Raw genomic sequence first — 26,986 nt, 5'->3', positions numbered from 1 at the left:
CGAGCAAGGCAACAAACAATAGGCAGCAGCTGGAGCGTATAGCCTCCGAATCTGGATGCACAGGAGGAAGGAGTGAAAGAAGAGTGCTCAGCCCATGCTCATGCCTCAGCCTCCCCCTCCTAATGAGGGGAAGGGAAGACTGCACTGACTGTGAGTATGTGTACCAGGGTTGGTAAAAATCAATGACTTTAAAAAAATGATTTTTTTATTTAAATTGGATCTTTTTAATTTAAATTGGATTTTTTAATTTTGACATTTTCTTAAAATAATTAGTAAAAAAGAGCCTAGGTCAAAGATATCATCATAAATACTAATTATACAATTTCTAAGTATATTCTGTGAATATCTTAACAGCAGTTTATGGAGATGGGAGATAATGTGATCAGTCCTATTCTACACTACAGGTGGTGTACAGAAGCGCATGCTGTCTCGTGCACTCTCTCGAGACCTTGCCTGTAAATGCAAATATAGAGAAGGTCAATGAATAGAGAATTTGGGGAGATGGAATAGATCTGAACAAGGAGGAAGAGTTTGGATATAAATGCAATAAATAGGAGAGAGGAATAGAAAGTGAAACCAAAAGTGAACAGAACATATTCATGCAGTCCTGACTTCTGAGGAAACTGCTTCTGTATATATCCTCCACAAAAATCCAGGTGCGTGTTTTATTCATGCTGTTTGTTGAAGAAAAAACTAACCAGAAGAATAAACAAGTGTATTAGTACAGTTTAAAAGCATGTTTGGTGGTGGTGATTGTGGCACATTGTGACAAAAATATCAGGATCAACTGAACAGTTGTAGCTGGTTCATCTCCTGAATGACTTCAGAAGTTCATTTTGCTTTACTACTAAAATGACCACATTATCATTCCATTTTTTGATTAAAATAAATCTGAAAACAATTCAGAATAATTGCTTAGTGTGTTGTTGCTGTTGTACAGTCGTTCAGTCGTGTCCGACTCTTCGTGACCCCATGGACCATAGCACGCCAGGCCTTCCTGTCCTCCACTCTCTCCCGGAGCATGCTTAAGTCCATATTCATTGCATCAGTGATGCTATCTAGCCATCTCATCCTCTGCCGTCCCCTTCTCCTTTTGCCTTCAGTCTTTCCCAGCATCAGGGTCTTTTCCAGAGAGTTTTCTCTTCGCATTAGGTGGCCAAAATATTTGAGCTTCAGTTTCAGTATCTGTCCTTCCAATGAGCACTCAGGGTTGATTTCCTTTAGGATGGACTGATTTGACCTCCTTGTGGTCCAGGGGACTCGTAAGAGTCTTCTCCAGCACCACAGTTCGAAAGCATCAATTCTTCGGCGCTCAGCCTTCCTTATAGCCCAGCTCTCACAGCCATACGTTACTACTGGGAAAACCATAGCTTTGATTATGCGGATCTTTGTCGGCAAGGTGATGTCTCTGCTTCTTACTGTGCTGTCTAGGTTTGCCATAGCTTTCCTCCCAAGGAGCAAGCGTCTTTTAATTTCATGGCTACAGTCACCGTCTGTGGTGATCTTGGAGCCCAAGAAAATAAAATCTGTCACTGCTTCCATTTCTTCCCCCTTCCATATGCCAGGAAGTGATGGGGCCAGATGCTACGATCTTAGTTGTTTTAATGTTGAGTTTCAAACCAGCTTTTGCACTCTCCTCTTTCACCCTCAACAAGAGGCTCTTTAGATCCTCTTTGCTTTTTGCCATTAGGGTGGTATCATCTGCGTATCTGAGGTTGCTGATAATTCTCCCGGCAATCTTAATTCCGACCTGTGATTCATCCAACCCCGCATTTCTCATGATGTACTCTGCATATAAGTTAAATAAGCAGGGCGACAATATGCAGCCTTGTCGTACTTGTTTCCCAATTTTGAACCAATCGGTTGTTCCATGTCTGGTTCTTACTGTTGCTTCTTGACCCTCATACAGGTTTCTCAAGAGACAGGTAAGGTGGTCTGATATTCCCATCTCTTTCAGAATTTGCCACAGTTTGTTGTGATCCACACAATCAAAGGCTTTAGCGTAGTCAATGAAGCAGAAATAAACGTTTTTCTGGAATTCTCTTACTTTCTCCATGATCCAGCAAAAGTTGGCGTTTTGATCTCTAGTTCCTCTGCCTCTTCGAAACCCAGTTTGTACTTCCGGTAGTTCTCGGTTCGCATACTGCTGAAGCCTAGCTTGTAGGATTTTGAGCATCACCTTGCTGGCATGTGAAATGAGCGCAATTGTACGGTAGTTTGAACGCTCTTTGGCATTGCCCTTCTTCAGAATTGGAATGTAAACTGACCTTTTCCATTCTTGTGGCCACTGTTGAGTGTTCCAAATGTGTTGGCATATTGACTGCAGCACTTTAACAGCATCATCTTTTAGGATCTTCAATAGCTCAGCTGGAATACTGTCATCTCCGCTAGCTTTGTTGTTAGTAATGCTTCCTAAGGCCCACTTGACTTCACTCTCGAGGATGTCTGGTCAAGTTCAGTGACCGCACTATCATGGCTATCAGGGCCTTTCAGATCTTTCCTGTATAGTTCTTCCGTGTATTCTTTCCACCTCTTCTTAATCTCATTTGCTTCTGTTAGGTCCCTGCCTTATTTGTCCTTTATCATGCCCGTCTTTGCACAAAACGTACCCTTGAGATCTCCAATTTTCTTGAAGAGATCTCTAGTCTTTCCCATTCTGTTGTTTTTTTCCATTTCTTTGCATTGTTCATTTAAGAAGGCCTTCTTGTCTCTCCTTGGTATTCTCTGGAACTCTGCATTCAGTTGGATATATCTTCCCCTTTCTCCCTTGCTTTTCGCTTCCCTTCTTTCCTCAGCTACTTGTAAAGCCTCCTCAGACAGCCACTTGGCTTTCTTGCATTTCTTTTTCTTTGGGATGGATTTCGTTGCTGCCTCCTGAACAATGTTACGGACCTCCGTCCATAGTTCCTCAGGCACTCTGTCTATCAGGTCTAATCCCTGAAATCTATTCCTCACCTCCAGTTTATATTTCTAAGGGATATGATTGAGGTCATACCTGAATGGTTTAGTGGTTTTCCCTACGTTCTTCAATTTAAGCCGAAATTTTGCAACAAGAACCTCATGATCTGAGCCACAGTCAGCTCCAGGTCTTGTTTTTATTGCCTGTATGGAGCTTCTCCATCTTTGGCTGCAAAGGACATAATCTGATTTCGATATTGACCATCTGGTGATGTCCATGTGAGGAGTCACCTCTTGTGCTGTTGAAAAAGAGTGTTTGCTATGATCAGCGTGTTCTCTTGGCAAAACTCTCTTAGCCTTTGTCCTGCTTCATTTTGTACACCAAGGCCATACTTGCCTGTTATCCCGGTGATTTCTTGACTTCCTACTTTAGCATTCCAATCCCCTATGATGAAGAGGACATCTTTTTTTGGTGTTAGTTCTAGAAGGTGTTGTAGGTCTTCATAGAACTGATCAACCTCAGCTTCTTCGGCCTCAGTGGTTGGGGCATAGACTTGAATTACTGTGATGTTAAATGGTTTGCCTTGGATTCGTACCGAGATCATTCTATCGTTTTTGAGATTGTACCCCAGTACTGCTTTTCCCACCCTTTTGTTGACTATGAGTGCTACTCCATTTCTTCTAAGGGATTCTTGCCCACAATAGTGGATATGATGGTCACCTGAATTAAATTCACCCATGCTTGTCCATTTTAGTTTGCTGATTCCCAAGATGTCGATGTTCAATCTTGCCATCTCATGTTTGACCACCTCCAGCTTACCTTGATTCATTGATCTGACATTCCAGGTTCCTAAACAATATTGTTCTTTACAGCGTCGGATTTTCTTTTCACCACCAGACACATCCACAGCTGAGTGTCCTTTTGGGTTTGGGCCAGCCGCTTCACTCTTTCTGGCGCTACTTGGAAATACCCTCTGCTCTTCGCCAGTAGTATATTGGACACCTTCCGACCTGAGGGGCTCATCTTCCGGCGTCATATCTTTTAGCCTTGTGATACGTTCCATGGGTTTTTCTTGGCAAGAATACTGGAGTGGGTTGCCATTTCCTTCTCCAGTGGACCACATTTTGTCAGAACTTTCTGCCATGACCTGTCCGTCTTGGGTGGCCCTGCACGGCATAGCTTATGGCTTCACTGAGTTACGCAAGCGCCTTCGCCACAACAAGGCAGTGATCCAGTGAACTACTATTTTGTAGTTGTTGCCCCCTTCTCTTGCTCTATTGATATGCACATTGCTATGCTGGATGCACTTTTTTCTTCTTTTGTGGGGAGCTTTTTTAATACACATACATAAATGTGTATATAGTCATAGCAATGAATATATATGGAACATTTACACTGACCATCGTTACTTGCCATCAAGTAGGTAAATAATTAAGAGTGAATATTAGTGAGTATTCATCAGTGAATATTAAGGACTGTTCCAATACAAAATGTATCTTTATATAACCTTCTCCCCAAAGAAAGCAACTACTGGACATTGCCAGAAAGTATGTTTAAAGCAAGCAATAGCTGCATTCCACTGCCACCAATTAGCCAACTTAGACAATCCCTTATTAAAGAGTTGTTGCACTTTCCAGTAGACACAAAAACAAAAGTTTTTGCTGAATAAGGCACAGCCTAAGATCCATAGACACAATAGGTATAGACACCAAAGTGGCAATCCACTGATTAGGCGGAATGGAACAATTCAATTCCCTTTTCCATTCCTGCTTAAAACCCTGTGTATCATATTTATTCACCAATAAGAAGTATTTATAGACATGGATCATGGGTCACTTTGCCTGACCAGCTTCAATAAGTGCTTCCAATAATGACTGAGATGTATGCCATAAAAGTGGTGGGGCCAAACCTAGATACTAACAAATGCTGCAATTGCAAGTATTGCCACAGGCACAGCTGGCAAGTCATATTTGGCATGGAAGATAGAAGATTTCAAGATTCATCAGCACCCACCAGTTGATCCAAAGTAAAAATTGCCTAACCTTTCCATGTCCGCAACAAAAAAACATTTTCTTACCAACTTTTAGATCTGGATTGCTCTATAAAGTTGATTTAAGTCACTTCAGACAGGATGCAGACGGGAAGACCAAAATTCAGTACAAGTCAGCATATACGCCCAATAGTATAAGGCAAGTTCTGGAAAACCAAGTCCACCTTCTTTAATTGGAAGTTCCATCCTTTTCAGAGATAATCTTGGTGGAGAGGAAGACCTCTATATTTACAAAACAAAGCATTGCTTTTCTGAAAATATATGCCAGGTATAGATAGCTATGTTGGGTGCTCTGCCCTGGCACCTTTAGTTAATGAAGTAGAGTTTGTGTTGGGTGTCTTCATCTGGAATACCAAGGTAAGGTATCTGTAAGGATTCTAGGAAGAGAAGAGCAAGGTGCTGAAGTTCCCATGTGCATAGCAAGACCCAGCTGATCTGTGCAAAGTGCCCTTTCTCTATAGTTAACCTAATAAACTCTAAATTTGCATGACATGGGACCAGAGAGAGATCCATGCTGCATGCCCTATCATATGCATTGTGGTCTTCCTGTATGGGGTTTATATATTGGTGACATGCTGAGGCCCCATATCCTGTGCTGTCATCGACGCAAGGGTGGCCATTTCTTTCTTTCCCATTGAAATCAGTGTTGCAGGGAAATTCCATCCACCAGGCCTGGGTCTGGTGTAAAATTATGCCATTAATATAGATGTGGCCATGGTCTGGAGAAATACGATATTGTGAAAATGTACTCATGCCCAGTGCTGACGCTGTTCTGTTGATGATCCCAGCCTGTTTTAGCTGTTCTGGTAGCATATCACTGCAATATATTTTGCCTTCTGCCTGTGTAGCGGTGCTCCACCAAATTGTATAAACCCTTAACTAAGCTTAGGAGTGCTCTGTAAAATCTAGTTTCTCAAACAAGAAACTTGTAGCCAAATATTTGGCTGGCTTTTTAGAACAACATGCAATCTGGCCCTCTCCTACCACATCACTGGCACACTGTCCAGTTGCTTTCCTAACTGTCCTGCATGTCCAGCCACAAGTCATCTCAATTGTTGCATCAGCAGCACACAGAACTTACTCTCCCTAAACCTGAAGCCTCCTAGATTGATTTCAAAAGTTTTATGCTAAGTTGACAGATGATTTAAAATAGGACTGGAGAAATAATTCAGACTTGAGGAAGGGGGACCAGGATCAGATTTGTAGACTCTAGATATATTTGTTTTGTGTTAAGGCTATAGCTGTCTGGAGCTCTTTTCACACTTTTGCTATACCCTACATTCAAGAGGGTCTACCCTTAAAGGCAGCCTAAGAATAATTTTCAGTAGAATACAGTTTTAAATAATAGGCTTGCTACTAAATGGATTACATGACATTGGTAGGAGATGTAGTCCTATATTGTATAATATAGCGGCCTCATGCTGTAATGTAGGCAAAAGTTGGAGGTGCCATAGTGGGATCTGTTTTTTCTCTTCTAACCCCCCCCCCCCTTTTCAAATATGCATGAACTCACCCTGTTACATAGAGTTCATATGGCGCTTTGTGGATGGGAAAAGCATACATTCTCAAGGCCTCTGTGTACCATGTTCCATTTTTGATGAGTTTGTGTATCCTATCTGAGGGCCTAGGATACAGGCCCTCAATGGCCTATTTCAATAGGGGGGGGGGGGTTGTTTCACTTGATATTACCAGGTTCCAAATAGAAGTTGTGCAAAGTAGCTAAACTTGAACTAAGCTGTGTGTTCTGTGTGAGAAACAGTATTGAAGGCGCCTGGGAATACAGCATAATGTATATTGGCTAGATTCTTTGCACCATTTAAATCAAAGATGAGATGTAATTATAGAAGGGATATTTTGCAACTGTGGTCGTTTCCAGCCTCCCATGTTGTAAATTGAGAATTTGTAGTGACTTAAACTTCTGTAGTTATATTTAGGAACTTGATTTTATGCCATTGCCAACTTAGAATGTTTTGAAGATAGAGCTGCCTTAGATATATCTCAAATATATTTTCAAGAAATGTTACAGGAGTATAGAAAATCTTCCTTTTTGCTCTAAAGCTGGATCTCATGTACTGGTCATGATTTAACAAATAACTGTAAATTTTTATAACTTTTTTAAAACAAAGCTATTATCAGAAGATGGATGAACATGATGGCCCATTTCACACATAATGGTGGGAATTCCTAGGTTAATTATCCCAAGATTTGCAGGGTGCATGCCGCTGTCTCTTTAAATATACAACCTCCCATCAGCCTGACCAAAGGTTGCTCCATGATGACCCAACCCGGACACTGTGAACTGGTTCGCGCAATCAAAACAATCCACCATGACATAAATAAGCCATGATGGCTTGTTTTAATCCCCAGTGTGTGCCAAGCACAATTTCCCTAATTATCTGCACAGGCAGGGCTTGTCATGTCATGGTTTGTTTGGGGGGGAAAAACCCTGAAATAACCCATGGGGAGTTGTAGGGTTATTTGAAGGTTGTTTCTTCCTCAAACACGACAAGCCTGAGCGAGTAATTGGGGAAATGGGAATTAAAACAAGCTTGTTTGAGCTTGCGAACCAGCCCTAACCTGCAATGAGTTGTTACATTAACTTTGCATTGTTTAACCCACAATTAACCCATCGTGTCCAGGTTTGGATGTCACAGATCAACCTGCAGTTGACGATTGCATATTCAAAATGATGGCAGCAAGCACCATGGCAAATTATAGGTTAACCCACGATTTTACACGATTACTTCCGAACAGGCCCTTTACCACGAAGCTGCTACAGGGCATACAAACTGATGCATAATGATGTGGGTTTTCAGGAAAAGGTTGAATTGGAAATTCTTCCTATGCAAATTTGCACAGTGTAATTTGCATCAGAAAATTTTCAGTTTGCCTTGGAAAATACTTCGATGCACTACAGTGACCTAATTTAGCATGTTTATTTTATTTGTGTTTAGTAAATAACAATGCTTAAAGTACCCCATGTTATTTTTTTGCCCTAGTACACCAAAAGTATTTGACCTGAAATATTTGTTGGGAGAAATTAAAGCACACTTAATGTGATTTAAATGTTAAATTCTGTAAATATTTTTATCGGAAGAAGCAGCATGCTGGGTGATGTCTCCATTCAGGTTTCACCTGTTCTTGGAATATGTTATACTCTGTCTTTGGAGAGTTTTCTATTGGCATTGCTAGTTACCCTGTTGAAGCCTTAGTGGGTCTCTGGAATAGGGAAGTGACCCAAATGATTGTGATAATCACTTTTAGATGTCCTCTTTTGTTTACTAGAGGCCATGCTGTTTCCTTCTACACTAGGGAGTTTATGGCAATGGCAGAATGTGGATGGAGAGAGATTCAGGACAAGTCTGACTGAACATCAGCTAGACCCCACTATAAGGCCTACTTTGTAGTGGTTGGTTGAGAGGCTTATTACATTTTAGATTCCAGAGGGGTCTGGAGGAACCTTCAGTGGCTGCCTCCTGAGCTGTTTACGAAGTACTTTGTGGATTAAAAAAGTGTTTATGGTATTGTAACATGTTTTATTGTTTTAATATGTTTTAAATTGTGTTTGAAAGCTGCCTTGAGTGCCATTTTTGGTAGAACAGCAGGGTTTAAATCAAATAAATAAATAATTAAATTTCATGCGATCTGAGTTTGATGCCACATTGGGTGCAATTTGGTCTTTGGCTTCTTCCTCTGCTTGAATTAGTTCCAGTCCTACCTAGAGGGTATAGAATGGGAATGGAATGGAATGGAAACCTGTATGGAAATACTGCAAGCTGCAACCGTTTTGTTGCAGGGCCCCACTTGCTCCTGGTAATACTGATTTGAGTCTTCCCATGGTCATGGAGCTGGAGCCAGAATGGCACAAGCCACACACATGTGAGTGGTATCAGAAGACAAAGGGTTACTTGAATACCCATAGCTGCCTGTGGACACCAATTGAGAATTCAAGTAACTAAATGTAGCTGGGATTGGGTGCATGTGTCCAAACACCCCAAGGAGGAAAATATCCCATAAAAGCCAATTATGCCCACCTTCAGCTGGTTCATCAGTTACAGGTGTTTTGGGGTCAGGATAGCCTGGCCTCAGTGACTAGCCAGTAGTAACATTCTGAATAGATTACAGCAGTGTGCTCTCCGTGGAGCTATCCTTAAAGATGGTCTGAAAGCTGCAGCTGATGCAGAATGCTGCAGCCTGGTAGCAGCAGCAAGAAGGGATCATATCACCCTGAACTTGAAAACACTGCCCTGGCTGCTGGTTAGCTTTTGAGCCTAGCTCAAGGCCTTGCTATTGGCATACAAAGCCTAGTTTGGGACCCAATTACTTTAGGGAGCACCTTCCCCTTATGAATACCGTATGATCAGCAGGGAATGCCTTGCTCATTGTCCTGTCAATAGCAGAGGCTAGGAAAGAGGTGATATGAGACAGGGCATTCTCTGTGGCTTTATGGAACTTTTTCTGAAGTGACATGAGGTCTTCCTCCACAAATTAATTGTTTAAATGAAGACTGATGGTATTTTTTATATTTTCAGGTATTTGCATCTTGATGGTTAGGGTGTTAGAGAGGCTTATCCCTACTGTTTTATGGTATTTCTGATTCCTGTTGTGATTATTTTAATGATTTTATTATCTTGGTTTGTTAGGCATCCTGTGTTCCAGAACTGGAAGAAGGGTGGGATACAAAAATGCAGAATGAATGAATACGTAACAAACACATACGCACATATGTACCGAGCATGCTCAGTGGGAAGAGAATACTGATTGTGTTGGGAGAGGGGAGGGACAGGGTCGAGATGGACTGTGTGGGACCCTAAACAGAAGTCCTCCACACGGCAACATTTTGCTGCAGGGCTCCACATGTAATTCCTGTTGTGTGACTGCACAGCATTTAGGATTGGATATGCTACTTTGGTGGCCTTGGACTGCATGTAACAGAAAGCAAATTTTAGTGGTTCTTTGCGGGAAACTATCTTTTTTTAGCCTGGAAATAAAGCAGTGCCACTTGTATTTATTTTTTTAACTCTTCCCACTTGCTGTGGACAAGTGAGTCTTTAGGATTTTCATTACTAGAAATCTAAGACTAAGCAGTGCTCTGGGTAGATAGGTTTACCCATTTAAGACAGGCTTAACTTGTGAAACATTGACTGGCTTCAAGAGGGTAAAATATTTATATTGCATAATAGTGAAAGATTTAGATTTGTAGTTCTGTGTGTGCTGTCTGAAATCATGTGGCTTCATTTCTTTTATGCATCTAGCTTAACGGTCAGCCTGCTCATGAAATGTCCGAAGAGGAAATAATGCAGACAATTCGAAGGGAGAACCTAAAGCAACCCTCAGATGTGGAAAAGAAAACTGAAAAGGTTAGTAATTGACTTGTCAGTGATGGAAAGCTGCAGATAGTATCATTTCTAAACTGGTAGTGTCCAAAGCAAATTTCACACCGCACCTCTGCTATTTTTGGCTGGTCTTGGTTGCCAGCCACAGTTTGTTCTTGCCACCACTCCTCCCTACTCCGCTCCCAAGGATAGGATTGGAGTCTGGTTTTCATTGTCATGATGAGCTTTGTGCCTCTGAGACCCAGTCTGACTGCAGAAGCAAGCCCCTGTCTTCATTTCCAGCCTGGAGAAAGATGCTGGTTTCTCTAACCTCAGAAGGGCTTTTAAAGCATCAAGACATTTTATGTTTTCCGACGCTCAGTATAACATCAAGGGTGGGCAGAAGGAACTACTAGTAAAGCTCTGGGTGAACTGCAAGGGTTTCTGGCTCCCAGTTGTTTAACAGTAGCAACAACTAAAAGACTCTTTTCTTTTCTGTTCTTTTTTGCTCTAAATAAGAAAGCTTGGGGGAGAAAACCAGGGGTGGGTTTTTGTGTGAAAAAATGTTAAGTTCATTTTCAGTACAGAAAACAAACTCCTGCAATGAGCATGTGCTTAGTGGCACCTTGTTCCTTAATTCAACGTATATGTTTGTACCCTCTAGTTGGCACCTGCCTCTAGTTGATGGATCTAACGGTTATAGTAAAACAGAATAGATCCTAGAAGTCTGTTGTCCCCTGAACAAGGGAGAGCTCCTCCCTTTTTCCAGGCTCTACAGAAGAATGGGGCACTCACTAGATTAAAAACAAAAATGTTCCCCTGATGGAGACCTTAATTGCATGTTTGTTTGACATAGTGAAGTCTGGAAGTAAACTTACCACTTCCTTTCTATATGGGGAGACTTTTTGTTTAATCTCCCATGTGCAGCCTTCAGATCTTAACACATCAGAGAACTTGTGCTTTTAAAATGCTGTGAAAGAATGTAAAATGTTTGTATGAAAATGTATTGGCACTACCCAAAATGTATTTACTGTTCAACAGATATGCAAGCTTGATTATAAACATATTGATTGGGTTCGCTAAACACAAACAACCCATGCTCAAGGTTGAGTGTGAGTTGTTGTTGAATTGTGGGTGGTTGTGTTATGTGAATCCAGCCACACTAACAAACTGTGGCTTGTTAACCATGAACAACCCACAGTTCACAAGCCAACAACAAACCATGGGTTCTCTTCATGGGTTGTTCATGGTTAATAAACTATGGTCTGTTAGCATGGCTGTGTTCACACGGCACAACAACTCACGGTTCAACAAGAGTCCATGATTCAACAACAACAAACCATACTCAACTTTGACTTGGGAAAAGCCTATTATCTGACAATACTGTGCCAGTTCGCACAACATAACAACCCACAGTCAGGGTTGCATATTCATAATGACAGCCAGTGTGCACTACAGCTCCTCAAGCATAAACTAACCCTTGATGAGCTATCATGTCATGCAAGCCTGGTCAAAGTTGGTCATCATTGTTGGCACACTTATTTCAACAGTACTGTTTCAGCAAACTCCTACTCAGAAGTAAGACCCGAGTTGAATGGGACTTCTAAGTTAAGTGGGTTTAGGTTTTTGGCCTTAATTTGTATTTTATAAAATACATTTTGATTTTAGTAATAAATATTAATCACTGTACTGTTATTTTCTATGAAACTCAAGCATGCGTTAGTTATACTTTCACTTTGGGGCATTTTTTAGGCCTCTTAAGAAGTATTTGTACTGCTTTGTGTGAAACATAGCACTTCTAAATTATTACTTCAGAATGACACCTACTACTAAACTTAACCATGTCTTCTGCTGTAATTCCTGATGCCCAACTTCAAGTATTTTAATAGCATTCATCAATACTAAGAGAAAATACTTGCCTTCTATTTTAGTCAAAGAAGAATAAGAAGAAACCAAAGGGAGATGCTAAAACGGTCCAGGATCAGTCACGTGTTGATGGAAAGGAAGTTGATGAAGGTACTGAAAAACTGAAAACATACTGCATTGGATCCAACATACTTTCTACTTGTGGAAGCATCCCTTTGAGAGGAGTTCTGCTCAGAATGCTCCTGCTAGCAAAGGGGAGGGAGTGATCTTTGCCTATAATTCCATCCCTCTGCAGCCTCCGGCACCACCTCCCTCGCTGTTTGGGGATGTTGTCCTCCAGTCCCCTAGAGAAAAGCTGGGCACAGGGAGGGCACAGGGAACTAGAGGGGAGAAATCAGCAATGATCGCTACCTCCATTCCACCAGCAGAACTCATCTCCTGAATTGGAAGCCTCCAGCATATGGAATGAACCCTTCTGTCCATGGGAGGTAGATTCTGGATCCAAACCACAATTAAGAAATTCATGGTTCATTCTATTACATCTTAAAATCATGTTTCTAATCTGTTAGGCCGCTAGTCTTTACATGATTCAGTCAATATTTACATATAGAGTTAGGAAAGCTGCCAGTTTGTATTATTGTGATATATGCTGCTGTTTTGTTAAGAATGCTATCTGAATGTTGAGTTTTATCAGGTAATTAGAGGTGTATTGAATCTTAGGTGTTGGGAAGAAGCAAACAACCAGTCATTTTAGGATATTTTGGGAGGGCTTTTGTGGGGGGAGGATACTATGCTGGGGAAAATCCATTAAAGGTAACAGCTTAACTATTAGAATGAAGACTCTTCCTTAGTAGCTATTAAAAACTTTATCCACAAGGTTTCAGGTCAGCCAAAGACTGCAGCTGCAGTGAGAACATTTAAAAGAGTATTTTGAGAAAGTATCACAGTATAATCATTTATGAAAGTTGTATACTCACGATACCCAACACTGTACAATGGCTGACCGTTTCAAGGGAAAGTTCATAGTGGTGGACAAGTAATCTTTCAGAGCTGCTTGTCTACCATTTGCTAGTTTCTTCATTGAGGAATCCCCAACAAGCTTCCAGTGAACATCCAGGATTCCCTTAAACACGGTCTAGAAATCACTGGGTTAGGTTAGTTTGTTGCAGCTAATATCCTCTTGTGGCTGTTTCAGGAGCTTGGGAAACAAAAATCAGTAACAGAGAGAAACGGCAGCAGCGTAAACGTGACAAGGTGCTGACTGATGTTGGGTCAGAGTCAAATCTAGCAGCTATGGAAAATTCAGTTACAGTATCCACTGAACAACTAACATCTGCAACATCCTTTTCAATTGGTTCCAGAAAAAGCAAAGGTAGATGTGTAACTTCTGTTACTTCTGTTTTTTGTTTCTCACCTTGGGGACAGGACAGCAACACGTAAAGAACAAGAAAATAGTAAAAAGTAATACTTGAATTATAATGAAACTCTTCTTTGTGCATTTAATTAAAGATACTTTTAAAAGATATTGTTCAGTATTAACTAAAGCATTGAGCATAAATCTCAACAGCTGAGGAGACTTGAGCATATGAGGAACCTAGAGACATTCCTTAGACATCCGTTTTCATCTGTCCTTTTTCTATGATTAAATAAATCATATAAAAATAAATATAAATATAAAAAGAAATAAATATTTCTTTTATTCAAGCCTATATGTCTTATAGGCATTCTGGGGCTCTTTCAAACTAAATTAGATAAAGAGCATTACATCAAGTATGCGAACAGTGCCATGGAGAAAATTGTTTCTAATAGGATATATACTTACCTCACACTTCACAAAGTGCGGTGGCAACTTCAATAGCACAGTGGAATTGTACTACTTAACCGTGATTATGATTGTTTTATTTATTTGGCATATTTATATACTTCCCCTTTTTGTAAAACTCCCAGGGTGACTTTTGTATTAAAATAGTAAAATAGCAAGTGCAATAACTGAATGTCAATGTTAAAATGTTAGAGTAGCTGATACAGTTATTGAGCATAAACAGTGCAAGTTCATTCAAGCAAGTGTGGTAGATACCAGGTTCATAACGTAGCATCTTTGTGGCACTTCTCTTTGTTCTTTTTGCTCACAAGCATGCCAAGGGAAATACAAATGGTACTAAACTGGCAAATCTTTGCTTGTCCGACAATTCTGGAACATATATTTTTTCATCTGTTATAGAGAATAGCACTATAGGTGTGATTTTATGGCATAATAGCAGCTATCTACCATCCTCATCTTTGCCTTGATACATGAATGTTACATTTCCCTCTACCTTGTATGACAGGTGTCAGCAACGAAAAGGTTGCCTACCCGTGTTGTATGAGGTCTGTTCTTCAGTAAACAGTGCTAGGTATCTGGAGGATAATGATGGTGATCAAGAGTTCTCTTATTGCGGATCACAAAAGCATTGTAAGAATCAAACCTACCAGCTATGGGTAATCCAGTAACAGTATTCACAGAACAGCTAACTTCTGCAACATCCTTCACCATGTGTTGAGATTAATATAAATGCTGATTTGTGATAGTTCTTTCTGAGTTTGGGGCCTCAGGTCACAATAAACACATTTTTTTTAAAGCTGTATTTAAGACCATGTTTACGAGACATTTGGGGGGTGAAATGTGAGGCTTTCGGGTTTCTGATGCATAGGCCTTGCATTGCCTACCTACCAGCATCAATTATTGACATACGTATTTAGTAGTAGGCTATTTAGTCATTAATCCCTCTCCTTTTCCTTTCTTAATCAGGTGATCCTGTTTTGAATGTTCAAGCTAGTAACTCTAAATCTGGAAAAGGTGATGGTACACTCCAGCAAGGTAAGATCTGTCTTCTTTGCATAGTACGCTCATTGGAGTTCTGATACCATTTAGGAATTTGTGTACTGGCTTACATGGAGCTTTTACCTAAGTAGGCAGTTCACCAACATCCAACATGTACGTCTTGCGTAATTGCTATACAGTCTTTCCTAATGTACACAGCATATTTTCATCTCCTCCATTTTTATTCCCCTTCCCTCCTCTAAATGATTCTGTACTCAGAGCTGCTAACCTGAATGCATAGGACACACCTGGCCCATGTGAGTTCATCTAATTCAAATAAAGAGAATTTGATGATGATAATGATAAAAAAATAAGTGAAAGTTAGTTGTGGGGCTTACAGCCTGGTCTTGCATATGTTTACTTAGAAATAAGTCCCAAGTATGCACACTAGGATTTAAAGTGAAAAGAAAAACTGCTTTTTATAGATCTAGTGATGGCTAAATGTATTGCCCTCTAGAAAACATTTTATATTTGTTGGTAAAAGAAAGCACAACTCTTTCTACTCTTGCACCATCCCCCATTCAGTTCAGTTGTGAACTGAAAAACCGCATACCCATAAACTTTATGTTTGGCCTTTCAAGCGATCTATGTGATAGCCCCATCTAGACCATCAAAGGGAGTACCTGCAGCTGCTTTGCTTTGCATAAGCCTAAAAGAAACCATGAAGTCTCATTAACCATAGTTTCCCATTTTGTCCAAACTGGAAGAGTAGGGTTACCAGCTTCAGAGCAAGACAGGATATTAAGTCATGGTGTGAAGTTGGCTGAATATTCTGGCTTGTTCTGAAGCTGGTAACCAGAGTTTACCAGTTCAGACAAAACAGAAAACTCTGGTATTTATTTATTACATTTATATCCCGCCTTTTTTCCTCCAAGTAACCCAAGGCGGCTTACATGGTTCTCTTCTTTCCTCACAACATCCCTGTGAGGTAGGTTAGGCTCTAGAGTCAGTGACTGGCCCAAAGTCACCCAGTGAGTTTCATGGCCAAGGGGGGACTTGGACCCGGATTTCCTGAGTCCCAGTCCAACACTAACCGCTATGCCACACTGGTTAATGAAAGATGTCCTGGTTTCTTTACACAGTCAATCTGATTAACAGGATCATGAAATAGTGATGGTTGCTAGCCAACTCTTGCTGGGAGGAAATTAAGGCAAAGATGTGGGTCAAAAAGGAAAAGTTGAACTGTTGGGCCAGAAACAAGAATTACTTTTAATGGGAAGTATTCTGCAGTCATGTGTATTTATGGTATTGCTTTGTTTAACACGACAAATGTTTCACTTAAGTATGTGTTTTGCCTTCAAAGTTTCTTCAGGACTGAGTGAAGGCCCCACGGTAAATGGAGGAAACTGGAATGAAAAGCCTGTAAAGCTTTCTCCTCAGATTGGTGCAAGTGAGGAGAAATGGACTCCGGTGTCATCTGCAGGTAGCAAGAGGAAGAATGAGACATCAGCTTGGGGAAAAGATGCTGGAGATAATGGAAATGGGAAGGATTGGGGAGTGTCCCTGGTGGGCAGAACCTGGGGTGAGCGCACTTTGTTCCCTGGTATTGGTAAGTGAAAATGCTTGTTCCTCCAAGAAAGTTTTTCTGTCAAGGTAGCTGGAATTAGTACTCTTAAAAACACACACACACACACACACACACATACACCCAACAACCCAGCATTAATATATCTTTAACTTCTTGCTCTGCACAATAAAATCCTTGCATCCCATTTTTCAACCATATTCTTTGAGTTGTAATTAAAAACGTTTAGTATTTTATTGTGTAAGCTATAGTTAGAATATAAAGAGCTGCCCAAGGTCAACCTGAATGTTTCCATACATCCAGAGAGCATTTTGATTTTTCAGCAGCAGACCACCCCATACTATATTATTTGAACCCCGCTCATCCATTCCACACACACAAACACTTGCCCCAAGCAGAGTCTACTTGAACATTCAGAACTAGTTATGTGTTTGGATCCTGACCTGAATCTTTGGTCCCTGTAAGTAGTATAAATTCAGCTTCGTTGTCCCTGCTGGGAAAATGAAGGGTAGTAATATTTGGACTTAGACATTTTGTGTGTATGCATGTGTGCTTGCACCCAACACACACATACACACGGTGTTATAAAGGTACAGAGGTTAGAATAAGAATGATATTGCAGACTTTAAAGAAAGTGTATCAGATCTATGTCTCTGACACTTGTTTTAGAATTTTCAGTTTCAATAAATTTGAAGTCTTCTAATTGTTTGGCATGCTAGGATAGTGTAATGGGAACATGATGGGAGTCAGATTCTTGACTACAATATTTAAATTGTCTTAGTATTTGTACAACAAATCTGTAATATTCTGGATCCTAAGATGACATGAAGGAGCTGCAATTATAAGAGATTTGTCTTAAGAATGTGTTCCTAATTGCCAGTGGAAAAAATGCTAAGATTTTGGGGTTTTTTCAACAGCCTGGTCTGGAGTAGATGGAAGGATTAATACTCCTGAACAGAGTTCTACTTCATTTACATCTTTGGGGCTAAATGCTACAGTGTCAGGTAAGATTTAAAAATCACTTTACAAATAAACTACATACTTGGCTATGTTTTTTGCTTTTTAAACCTCTGGTCGTCCTCGCTAACTAAGAATTGTTGCACCTAAGTTTGGAAAGGCTTACTAATGGATAAACCTTATACATGGATAGTCAAAATAAAGGCTAAGACACAAAAATGTCAGCTGTCATTGACTTATCAAGCTGTAATAAAATTTTGTCCCTTGTACTGTCAGAAGAGAGAAGGAAAATGCTTGACCTTGTTAGGCAAATATGGTTTTAGTGAAGCTTAATCACTAATACCAGTGACAAAAAGAAGAAAATCATTCTATCACATATAGCTTTCCCAAGATATATGGCCCTCTTCAGTTTGAAGTCTTTAATATGGAGTGACAGGCCTATCAATGGCTTATTATTCCCATAAAGCTAATGGTTGTGTGTGTGTTCTGTTCTTTTCAGGATCCAACAGTGAATCTGTTTCTCAGCCTGGTACTACAGACTTTCAGTGGGAATTAAACCGTAATCAGGCACATGTTGACGATGAATGGTCTGGGTTAAGTACGTTCCTTTTTAAAACTTTGTCCAACCTTGTTCGATGTGCAGCTTAAAGACTTGTTTTCATATTCATATTCCCAACCATCAAGTGTTTCTTCTGCAAATGGGACCAAACATTTATCTACATGCTTTCACAATAGTTTTGTGGTACTTCAAAGACTAACATTTATTGTGACATAAATCAGAGTCTTTATTAGATGAAGGCCAAGTGATGCAAGAGGGTCTGGTACATGAAACCTTATGCCACAATAAATTAGTATTTAAAACTTCTTACTGTGTTTGATGCAGCATGTTGTATCAATGTTCGGAAGCAAACTGACTGATACTTCAATACAGTGACCTGGTTTGCATGTAACGACAACCCAGAGAACAGGTTGAATCATGGGTTGTCGTTGAATTGTGGGTTGTAGTTATGTGCGAACCCTGCACTATGTTTTAACTATAGATTTTTAACCACAAACAACCCAGAGTTCACAACCCCAGCAACAAATCATGGGTTCTTTTCTTGGGTTGCTCATGGTTCAACCCATAGTTAAACCATGGTTCAACCCATAGTTAAACCATAGTTTATATGACAATCTATTAATTGACTGAAATGAAACATTCTCAGATATTCCACAAAATCAAGAATGCCACTGTGTAGCTGACATTGTTTATTTCGTGATGTTTATTTCACTTTTTGGCAAGGACAGGAGGGAAGCCTGCTTTTCCTAACTCTGCAGTGGTCATGGCAAACTTAGCAGCATAGCAGAGTTTCTCCTATTGGTCACCTGCTGTAACTGCAGGAATCTCTACACAAGAACAGGAACACCCAGACCTGGTTCATACATCATCAACAACCCACAGTTTGTTAACCATGGGTTGTTGAAAATGAAGCAGTAGCGAGCGTGCTCGTTCCCAGCTGCACTCCCACTGCGTTAAACAACCCATGGATGCTCTGTCCCTGGATTTGGTGTGTTGTCTAAACCCAGAACTCTGGGTTGTCTCTCCCCCCCAACAACCCAGAGTTCCAGGTTCAGAGTGTCCCTGGGTGGTTTATCACAGCCAGGAACCAGCTCACTCCCACTCATTCACAGTTACCCAGGGTTTGTTTAAACACTCAGTAGCTGCAATGTGTGATCTGGGCCCAGTTGTCCAATGCCAAAGGTCACCACCTAGAATTAACCATGTTGCTTGCTGCAGGAACCATGGAGTTGATGGTGGTGATTGAACAACTGGCCAAGTTAGCCCAACTGCCTTTTAAAACTGTTGCTGCTATTTTGCTATTTTGTAATAGTAGGCTGATCCTGCTGTTCTCAGGTAAAAGCTGAAGAGAATAGTGAATACTTCATGTTTTATAGAAACTTTATCTAACATTTGTTGAAGACTATAGGGTTGGATCCAGAATTGCCATTCCACAAATAGCTCTGCCCATTTGTGAAAGGGACTGAGTTCCAGCAGAGGCGGGGGGTGGGGCAGTGTTTGCTGATTCCCCCACAGTGCCTCTCATGCTGTTTTGGTGCATCACCCGACTCTCCAGAGGAACTTTTAGGCACCAGGGGCAGAAAGTTGAAATAAGTGAACTACCTCTCTCCTTCCTCCAATGGGACAGGCAAAACTCAGTCCGTGAGTAAGCTAGATCCAACCCTTGTAATTATACATTTATAAAGGTAATTTCATGGCTTCAAAATTAATTTGTTTTTGTAATCATTGAATGTAATACTTATACTAATCATCTTTTTTGTTCTAATTAAGCAAATAGGTTTTTAAGAATACTTGATGGATATTTGACGAGTCACATGATCATTTTTAAAAATTTTGTGGGGAGGGACAGGTCAAATGCCCAATCCCAGTTTTTGGTTCTAATAAATGGATATTGAAGAAAAGTTGTGTGAAATTACATATTTAGTGCGAGTCAGGATTTCTTTAATCTTGCTGTATTTGTTCAGTTAAACCACTTGTTTCTTAACTTTTCCCAGATGGGCTTTCTTCTACTGATCCCAGTTCTGATTGGAATGCCCCAGCAGAGGAATGGGGAAACTGGGTAGAAGAAGAAAAGGCTCCTTCTGTTCCACAGCTTGAAGAAGCATTGTCTGAGGCTCAAAAGGTATTGGTGTGACAGCTGCTGGAAAACACATTTGAGTTCGATGGACCACGAGTCTGGTCTACAGTGCAGTTCTTACTTTACATTGAAAGAAACACTAAGAAAAGAAGGCTAATTTCATAGGCCATTGCGTCTTTCTTCCCTTTCAACTAATTTAAGCTTCTGCTAAGAAAAGTGAACATAAATCTGGGCATTTGATATGTATGCCGCTTCTCAGTGTTAACTACAATTGAAATAGGTTTGAAAACTAAAATTACATCTAGTGATATGATTGTAAGAGGTGTTACATTCTGATGAAAAGCTCAAATCTTTCTGATTTTGCATTAGGCTTCAGATGATGAGAAAGAAAAGGCAGAACCAACTCTGCAAAGTACTGCAAGCAGTAAATCAAAAAAGAAAAAGAAGAAAAAGAAAAAGCAGGGAGAAGAGGCTAGCTCTCCTGTACAGGTACACACAGCCTAAGTATTCACTTTTGAGTAGCAATTTGAACACTCATTAAAATTCTGCTGGCGTTTTTCAAGAATATAATCTGATCACTTGCAGTCATGATAGCATCCATGCTTTTATTAAGTGTATACTGTCTATGAATGAAGTTGTTTCACCTGCTATTTAGGCCATGTAATATCATACTTTTTTTCTTGGGATGCAGAAAATTCTGTAAATCCATGGGGGCTTAAAATGTGGGTTTACTATGGATTGGATCCAGGCAGTCATGCTACAGTAGACCCAGCTAAATCAGTGAGACAATTTAGTCATGGCTTACTCGAGTCCCATTGATTTCAGTGGATCTACTCTACACATGACTAAGTCTGAGTTCAACCCCATGATGCAGAACCATTTTCCTTAACTGTTTCTTAGCCAAAGCACACAACTCATTTGCGTCATGTTCCTTAAGAGCTATTTGGAGCTCAGCTATTTTAGTAGGTAAAAACTGCTAGAAGATCATGAAGGTGAAAGCTTTTCCCCAATCTGTTAATGTTGCAAACACAGAGTAGAGAACAGTATCATGTGCAGCTGGTTTTAGAAAAGTTATTACCCTAGTTTGGTTTAATCTTGCAATAGAATGCCAAGCTTTAAAAGACCAGTTCAGTATTCCGTGTCTTCTGTTTGTTTTTCTTGGTAGGATGCTGATGAGCTGGATAGACATGCTGGAGAAGAATTTTCAGAAGATACCTCAAAAGTTCAACAGGAGGAGATAACTCTCTCTTTAAGGACCATCAGCACTAGTGAACAAGCTGAGGTATAAAGAAGATTTAGGTGAACGTTAGGCATGTATTCAGTATTTATAAAATCTCCTGAAGGAATCCAAATGCCATAAGGCTTTTTGAGGATCAAAAGGCAGGGTATAATTTAATTTTATAAATGTTGAATTTCCTTTCTCTGGGCCCATCTTCACACACTGCCTTCTCAGAGGTCAGTCTATACAGTCCAGACCAAAGTATGGCACAAAGGTAGAGCAGGTACACTGCAGAAAGATATCTGCAAGCAAAGGTGCAGATAATTCAAGCAGCTGATCACCACCCATCTCACACACTGCAGATGAAGTCCCCAGGGCTCTACAAATCGTGACAGTGAAAAAATGATTGACCCCTGAATATTGTTTTTAATCAAAATCCTAATGTAAGCAAAACCTATCTTCTAATGCTTCTGACGTTATTGAAGCCCGGTGCTACAGCATTTACTGTCCTGTCTTTCATTAGTTCCTAATGACCTGAGAAAAGAGGGAAGATATGGAGAGGCACCATGAACATTTCTATTGGAGTTTATTCCAATGCATTATTTTTGTTTGGGGTTTCTTACAAACTTGTCAGCATAAAATGGACTTGGAGCCATTGGTGCTGTGCAGCAATTTTTTTGTAACTTCTAGAGTCTGACAGCACTCTTCTTAGGATCTTAGCCCAGAATGTACTAGCTCATCTCCGCCTCTCCTTACCACTAGATTAGTTTTTAATGTTCAGTCTGAAGTCTGACACATTAAAGTCTAACTTAATTTATGCATGTGTTTGCATTGGCAAGAGTCCACTTTTTCAGACTTGTCCAAAAAAAGACCATGTATATAAAATTATTTTAGCTCTTTCTTATCTTAAAAGTTACCACTTTAGTCACAATAGTGTCTGAATAGGAGACTGTTGTCCAGCTAATAAGGGTTGTGTCCAATTCTGTCAGTTCACCAGCAGAATAGAAGCAGCTGGCAGAATGGATTCCTCAGTCCCCCACATCTGTTCCAGAGAGTTGGGGGTACTGCTCAGGCCCTTGGCTGAGCAGAATTTCATTTGTGCTTTATTGGATGGGACCCCAAGTATTTTTCTAGCCACAATACCATAAAACATATGCTAGTTATAAGAGACTGCTCTAACTTGATGTACATAGTTGCCGGATTGTATGCTTTTCTAGTTTAATGCATTTGGAGCTAATCAAGTTTTTTAAATGAAACTTGTTTGCTGAAATAATTGGATATAGGTTTCTCAGTGCCCTGCTTTGTAACTATATTGTAAATTGAAACATTAAAAAATATAAAGTCAAATCTTTCGCCATGTTGTATTAAACAAGCTTACTGAAGTGTTGCGAAAATCAGTATTTTGATCTATAATTTCTATTTTAGCCTGAGGAGATGCCCTCATTTGCTGTTTCTACTGAGCCATCTGTAACTGTATCAGAGAGTGAATCTGACAAGATACCTTCCCAAGTGCCACAGATGCTACAGGAGACAGAAGTTCCCATTTCTAATGTTAAACAAAACAGTGTGCCTCCGCCACAGAGTAAGTAATTCTGCATATTGAGTGCCAGCAAGGCCCGCTGGGAAGCATTCTATTTCCATGCAACAACATTGCGGCTGTAGTATAACAACCAAGCAAATCTTATTGCAGAATTGTGCTCAACCCTTGTAGGTATGATCATCAATGTTCAGTTTGTGTATGTCTCCTTTAAACTTGATGGCTGTTTTGATCATGTGTTTGATCATATTCTAGATGTAGAGGCTGTTACCATATTTTTGACAAGCTACCAGAATATCACCACTCTTGTGCATTTCTTTATCAGAGTAACCGTAGAATGAAATGTATGGATGAACTATACATAAATATAATTCACAATAAATATTCTTGATTTTTCTTAAACCCTTAGCAAAGTCTGAAGAGAGCTGGGAGTCCCCCAAACAAATCAAAAAGAAGAAAAAAGCCAGAAGGGAAACGTGAATTTTTTGAGATGGACGTGTGTTGCAGAAACACTTGTCATGAAGATTATGCTGTTTATGCAATAATTTGTGAACCTGTACAGAATTTTATATAAATTTCAACAGATTTTTTTAAAAAACAAACTGCTTTGAACAGAACCATCTTTAAGAACAGGAACTGAAGGAAAATAAGTTGGTGACACAATTTAACAGGAAATATGACAATACTGGAAGACGCATTGAAGAGTCTGTATTTTCACCCTGTAGGGAAAGTAATTTTAAAAACTTGGCTTTACAACAGTGCCCTGTTTACAACAGAATATCTCTAATCCATGTCCATCAGAGAAAGAGGATTGGTCTTAAAAGTCCCTAATCATCTTTGAAAGTAGTGTGTCACTCTTGAGAGGTGTCCATTCTGAATTTGTTTAATGCCTAAATCAAAGAATTCTGGTTAAAAAATCTGCCATATCTTTCTAATATTTAATAGAATGTGTTAACCATAAAGGTAATTATAAGTACAGAGAGAGGCTGGAGTCCTGGAAGCATTTACTCTTGAATAGTCCCCCAACTTGAATGGTAGTCTATTTCTGAGTAAGTGAGCATGCAAATTATGGCTAGAAACATTTAGCGAGATTTCTCCAGCAAAAAAAAAAAAGGGAAAAAAACGGTTTAGAGTTCAACACTTGCAAAAACTCTTTATCAATTAAGAAACTAAGAAGTTTGGTCAAAACCTCATGAAATTGCTTCTAGTAGTCTACTTGAATTACTCAAATAATATATTTTAAGAATATGGAGCAGAGTGCTCAAAATCAGCCTTGTGTTTTATTCCTTTTTAAGGTAGTAGGTTAGTTGTTTCCCTTTAACCTTTATTCCAAGTCATGTTCCATTTCTCTCCCACTCCCTACTTTTCTTTTTTGATTAAATGTCTTTAAAAAAATTTAAAAACTTCCATAAACTGTTCAAAGGCGTGGTGGAGAATGAAAGTGGAAAATAATGGCTTCAGACAGCTTTAATTGATGTTGAAACCACCTGTATCAGGAAGTGCTTTTTTACTGCCTTAACCTCTGTAGAATCTGCATCTAGACGTCGTAAATGGAATTAGTGTGGGGGGTTTTGTATTTTTAAAAAAAATCATGCAAGTATAGTAATGTAAAACCAACTTTCCTCTTGGAATTATTGATTAAAATGGGAGTTGAGCTGCATCATTTTCAGGCACTGTGTAATTACATTGCATCAGGCAGGCAGGTATCTATGAATAGTACATGGCCAGCCATGTATACTGTATATAGCCTTTAAAAAATGTTTGTGTGTGTTTAAAGGACCATAATTAACATAATTTGGTGAACATCTATTAAAGAAAAGCCATGATTATTTGATGTGATTGGCTTAGGGTTTTTTTTCATATCGCAGAGAAATTGTAACAGCTGTAACCAATGGTACTTATTGACTCTCCCATAATGTCTCATTGTATACATCTGAAATTTTGGTAAAATTAACTTGCAATGCAAGAACAATTAAAGCAGCAAACTGGATTTAGTTGTACTGAAGACAAGCCTTATTAATTGATAGTGTTCCTAATGAATACTAATATGCACAGGTATTAACTCCTGTTTCAGGAACATGGCAGATGTTTACATGTTCAGATGTTTTGTTTAATTCAGTGACATTTCTAAATCAATTTTGTTAAAATAAATGGAGCAAATTGATAGCATTGTGTTATTTATGGGAAGGGAGTTGTGCTTAGACAGTGTTTTATCAGGGGGAGGTGTCCATGAAAATATTTTAGTATTGAAATTTTTCAGCAGTGATTTTAAGAGGATGCTTATCATGTGAAGTCATGCGTGTTTTTTGCTGTAAACTCTTCATTCATCATATACATCTTAAGTGTGACAGACTTCATCCATTTCCAGTATTATAGTCCCTCTCCACACTTGATCAGATATAACCTTCTGCAAAAGGTAGGAATATGGTAAGCATTGTTCTGAACAGTCATGAAATTGGAGGTGGACAATGTCTTTGCTTCTGTTGGTGGAGCTAATTAAACGTTAACTTATTACATATGGCCATGAAGCCACATTTTTAATTCCCACAAATGCTAAGTCATATCACTCTTATAAGGAGACTTGTAAGATGGGAACGGTTTATATTTTTATCTGCTTGCAAGTCACGTATAATGTTGGAAGCATTTTGATAATAGGTTTTGACAAACCACTTGTGGAAGCAAAGTTGTAAATCATAGTGTGGGCCTACTGCTAAACAAAAATTTAAACAAAGAGCCAGCATGGTGTAGTGGCGAGAGTGCCGGACTGGGAGCCGGGAGATCCGGGTTCTAGTCCCCACTCGGCCATGGAAGCTCACTGGGTGACTTTGGGCCAGTCACACACTCTCAGCCCAACCCACCTCACAGGGTTGTTGTTGTGAGGATAAAATGGAGAGGAGGAGGAGGATAATGTAAGCCGCCTTGAGTTCCTTGGAGGAAAAAAGGCGGGATATAAATGTAATAAATAAATAAATAAATAAAAATTTAAAGGTTCTTTCTAACATTATAACATTGGCCAAAATTAGACTACTCACCTTAAGCTCTGACTTGTTCTGAACCAGTTTTGTGGTGTCTTTGCATTCATGTTTCCCTTGTTTAGGAGTGCATGCTCAATCCAACTTGAGCAGTTGCTCTAGAAGTTGTCTAGGAAATGCTTAGGGATAATTGGGCAGTTTTCAAAATCAGTCCACAGTGTTTATACTTTTAGAAACTAGCAAATGTGGGATGACCTTATACACGTGGGATGAACAGTTAAAAAACACTTCCATTACTTCCCTCACTCAGTTTGCCACGCAGCCCAGTCCTGTGCAGAGTTAGGTGTGCCTGTGCCCATTGAAACTAATAGGCCTAAGTGCACCTTAACTTCGCATAGGATTGAACCCTAAAATGTCAACTCTGTTTTCATCCACTTCAGTCCTAAAATTGATCCAGCCTTTTAAATCGCAGCCTTTAGCTGTTGACATTTTGATAGGTTTCCCCATACTCTTGACTAAGGATGTCCATCGCCAGGAAATCCATCCCCTTTTGGGCTTGCTGGACTTCCACAATGCGCTTGGCTTTCTTTTGCGAGCCAAGCCACATGGTATCCCCGAGTTCTGGGGACTTCTAACATAATTTTTTTGTCTTGGCTATAATTTGTGCAAATAGAGATTTGCGCAAATTTGCATAATTTGGACACATTTGGGCTGTAATTTGTGCAAATAGCACAATTTACAGCTGAAATTTGTGCAAATGCTTTTACACACAAAATATTTTACAGAAATTCCACCAGCTGGCCTGACTGGTTGCTCATTGGGTCAGGCCAGCAGATGGAAGACGAAATGGAGTCCAGGGGCTGAGCCGACAAAAGGTCATTGAGCTCCACCCCACAACTCCATTCCTCCAACTTCCCTAACTCTCACAACTTCAGACATTCTACGCGTAGAACTATGGGTTTTCCCTCAAACTTCGGTATTGTGCATTTGCTTCAGCTAGAGCTAAAATCAGATGATCACCCTGGGGAAAATAGTACTAAATGTTTGCTAGTCTTTGAAGCTTCTGATAAGGTAATGGAGCGATTTATGAACTTTTTGAAAAGTATATGACTTGAGTCCAGACAATCTGGAGTTACTTCCTAAATGAGGG

The 26,986-nt window shown here is 39.8% G+C and overlaps 1 protein-coding gene across 3 annotated transcripts in view; it reads left to right on the top strand.

The window, feature by feature from the left end:
* MTDH (metadherin) overlaps nt 1–25,028 on the top strand; it is a 29,356-nt gene extending 4,328 nt beyond the window's left edge. The window contains exons 2-13 of one of the 3 annotated variants that reach the window (XM_084849066.1): nt 10,205–10,309; nt 12,196–12,280; nt 13,326–13,502; nt 14,919–14,987; nt 16,294–16,413; nt 17,433–17,519; nt 17,972–18,070; nt 20,026–20,153; nt 20,478–20,597; nt 21,274–21,390; nt 22,753–22,909; nt 23,274–25,028. In XM_084849066.1, the coding sequence (XP_084705192.1) occupies nt 10,205–10,309; nt 12,196–12,280; nt 13,326–13,502; nt 14,919–14,987; nt 16,294–16,413; nt 17,433–17,519; nt 17,972–18,070; nt 20,026–20,153; nt 20,478–20,597; nt 21,274–21,390; nt 22,753–22,909; nt 23,274–23,344 (1,335 nt within the window). In that variant the 3' untranslated portion in view covers nt 23,345–25,028. Of the gene's footprint in view, nt 1–10,204; nt 10,310–12,195; nt 12,281–13,325; nt 13,503–14,918; nt 14,988–16,293; nt 16,540–17,432; nt 17,520–17,971; nt 18,071–20,025; nt 20,154–20,477; nt 20,598–21,273; nt 21,391–22,752; nt 22,910–23,273 lie in introns of all 3 variants that reach the window. The other 2 variants (XM_084849065.1, XM_084849064.1) reach the window with 2 other exon arrangements.
* The last annotated feature ends 1,958 nt before the right edge of the window (nt 25,029–26,986 follow it).

This window comes from Heloderma suspectum, chromosome 4, assembly GCF_057233095.1.
Source record: "Heloderma suspectum isolate Gila_16-S chromosome 4, 16-S_ref, whole genome shotgun sequence".
Taxonomy (NCBI): domain Eukaryota; kingdom Metazoa; phylum Chordata; class Lepidosauria; order Squamata; family Helodermatidae; genus Heloderma; species Heloderma suspectum.
The sequence above is the reverse complement of the archived record's forward strand: the minus strand, read 5'-3'. Positions and strand labels throughout refer to the sequence as shown.